Here is a 3,112-nt window from a genome sequence, read left to right as displayed (position 1 = left end):
CGAGCTTTCCAGCTATCACCAAACCTCTTCCAAACCTTCATATCTCCATCCTTGTTCTTCAACTTTCATAGTGATTTTCAGGATTTTACCCAGATTTCCTTCAAATCTTCATACTTTGTTCTTCATCCTTCAAACTTGTCTTTTCAAACCTTCATCTTCTTTCCTTAAATTTTCAAACTTCCCCAGATAAAAATGGCTAAAGCATCAAAATTTGTTCCTCAACAAGTTGCCTTTTCATCTTCCCAACCAGCCACTGGTACTGAGACGGCTGCTCCTGAAGTAGTTCCCCTCAAAACGGCTTCTCTTGAAAGTGTTTATTCCCGAGGGCTGCTCAATTGTAGACAACTTTAAGGTCGATAAACCCTCATGCAAACAGGACCGGGGTGAAGGAGTATCAAGGTACATATGCTCCATAACCGAAGACGTTCATCCTGTGGTTTTGGTAGTCCTCGTGCTCCAGGACGCCATTACTACCCACGTAGAGGGGTACTTAAGTGTTTACACTTATACCTTCACACTGGGCCCGGTGGACCCGATTGTTCTGGATATGTGCGAGAGGTATGAGGTGTGCCTCGGGCAAATCCATCCATCTCTTTGGAGGATCATGATCCTCCTTCGCTACTTCGTGAACAAGACCGAGTCTCGTCAGTTCACGATCGATCATCTACTTTGTTTACACAGTCCCCGAATTTATCGAGGGGGGCTGATCAGGCTTACTCACTAGGCCAGAAAGGCCCCATTTTCGAGTATTGACGAAGATCGAGACCGTGGCTGGTAGGGACGCTTCGTTCGGGTGAAGTTCGAAGACTTGATTCCCCCTGAGTTCATGCATTTCCCTGAGAAGTGGAATGCATCTCGTAAGTGCAGTCTCTCCTTAAGCGTAAATTTTTTTTTATTTTTATTTTTATTTTATTTCTCCCTTCTCATTCATACTTGTGGTTGTGCAGCCGTCGCCCGAGTTCCAAATTCAATCCCTTGGCTAAGGGAATGGATTGAGAGCATCAGTACATGGATGACATATTCTAAGTGCACATGGCGTGGGCTTTCGAAGGGCCGATAGGAGGCTCGTTCTCATTGTAAGGCCTATCTCTGAATATTTAATACGATGCTTCTAACTTTCATCATACTGAATATCCTTCCCCTTTGTTGTTGCAGGTTTGCCTAATACCACCAAACTTAGGCCTTTGGAAGGGGACGAGGACGCGTTCTTGTCCGTTGATCCCTCCAGCCCGGGGCTGCCGTGGAGGAAAAAAGAAAAGGAAGAGGAAACTTTTGGGATCCTTAGGCCCTAAGGCAAAGAAAACAAAGAAGAGGGTGGCTCGCAAGCCCGGGAAGAGCTCTAGCTCCCGGGTGCCAGACTCTGATTCTCTTCTCCAGCTCAAGGACGAGACGCAGGAAGACCTCATTTTCGTTACCCATGGGATGACCCATCCCGAGGGGCAAGCGACATTCGAGGGGGATACTCGAGAGGTTGATATGGAGACCCGGGGTGGGACTCCCCAGGATGCTGGCTCCGCTCCAAAGAAAGCACCCGGTATAATAGAGATTTTAGGACGCCCTTTTACGCCGAGTCTATGCTTGAAGAGGCCCAAGCAGGAAAGGAGAAGTTCAATGAAGGGGTCCATGGTGCGGACGATCCCCTTCATTCATTTTTTGATGGTGTGGACTCGTCTGTTTAGGAAGATTTTTCTGGGCTGAGCGACATGGAAGTTACGAAGAAAAACACATCCTCGGAAGCTGGTAGGACGAGTTCGAGCCCGAAATTGATCAACCAATTCCCTGCTCCGAGTGTGGACCCCGGTCGCAAGCGATCAATTATTCTAACCGTCCCAGAGGATGACCGGGTCCTGTCTGCTCCCATAGGGATAGCTAGCTACCTACGATACCTAGTGACCGAGGAGGATCAGGCAAAAATGAATGAGGTGAACGTGTCGTGCCTCTTCAATAAGGCGCAGCAGGCGCTGAGCCGGGTAAGGCATCATTACGTTCCTTTGAACTTTAATTAAGTTTTGATATTTCTCACATTTTTTATGTTTTTGCAGGCCTTGGTACTACTTCACGAGAGCTTCCTTCAGTACCAGGTCGAAGTCAATTAGCTCGAACTCGAGGTCAAGGAGCTTGCCTAGAAAAGGGATATGTACAAGCTTCTCAGGGAGCAATAAGAAGGGGCCATTAAGAACTTTTAGGCCGAGCTAGATGGTGCTCAGAAAGAAGCATCGGTCCTAAGGCGGGAGCATGCCGACTTGGTTGAAAAAGTAAAGGTCTTTGAAGTTAGAAATGAGGAACCGGTCGTAGTGGCTAATGACAATACCTCGCAGGTCCAGCAGAAGATCGACCTACTCCGAAAGGAGATGGATAAAATCCAAGTCATGGCCGATGGGTGGAAAATCAAGATGGATATGCTGGCCTCGAAGAAAGAAAATGCCCAGGCAAAACTATCTTCGGTAGAGGTTCAACTTCGGGGGGCGAAGGAGAAAGATGATAAACAGGCTCAACTAAATGAGGATCTTCGAGCACAGCTGAGCTCGGCCACCGCAGAACGGGATGTCCTTGGTAAAGACCTCGAAGCAAAGAGGTCCAAGATGGAGATAACCTCAGTCGATGCCGACGAGATGGTGTCCCAGTACAAGACCGATGTCGAAGCAGTCGAGGCCCGCCTGAAGACCAATACTGAATATGTGAGGCGAGTATCTCGAAGGGAGATCCTCGAAGAGATCCATGCCCGAGGCTCTGACCTGTCGACCGAGACCGAGGAGGCAAAATGACTTGAGGCCGAGGCGAAGAAGTTATCCAAGCCCAAAGGCGTGGAGGGTTCTGAGGGCTCTGAAGGATCCGAAGATCCCGATGGTTCTGGTGACGAATCGGGCTCCGGTGAAGACCAAACGTATATGCCTTAAGATTTTTTAGTTTTTGTATTGTGTACATATTTTTTGTTCATTTTGAGGCCGTTTTAGTTGGGCCTTTGAAAAGATATTCCGAAATATATAAAATTTCCTCTTTTGGCAGTTTCAAGTCTCTACTATTTTAGCATCTTTTTATAATTACAAGTATTTCTAATGCCTTAGCACAGAATCAAACATAGTAATAAGTCATTTATTTTTCGGAGGTTCCG

General features: G+C 47.2%; 1 protein-coding gene across 1 annotated transcript; it reads left to right on the top strand.

The window, feature by feature from the left end:
• The first annotated feature begins 2,351 nt into the window (after window positions 1-2,351).
• LOC138894768 (tropomyosin-like) lies at window positions 2,352-2,765 on the top strand. Its single transcript, XM_070179494.1, has one exon. It carries the CDS (start codon window positions 2,352-2,354, stop codon window positions 2,763-2,765), a length of 414 nt encoding a protein of 137 aa, XP_070035595.1.
• Window positions 2,766-3,112: the final 347 nt, after the last annotated feature.

Source organism: Nicotiana tomentosiformis, chromosome 6 (genome assembly GCF_000390325.3).
Source record: "Nicotiana tomentosiformis chromosome 6, ASM39032v3, whole genome shotgun sequence".
Taxonomy (NCBI): Eukaryota; Viridiplantae; Streptophyta; class Magnoliopsida; order Solanales; family Solanaceae; genus Nicotiana; species Nicotiana tomentosiformis.
The sequence above is the reverse complement of the archived record's forward strand: the minus strand, read 5'-3'. Positions and strand labels throughout refer to the sequence as shown.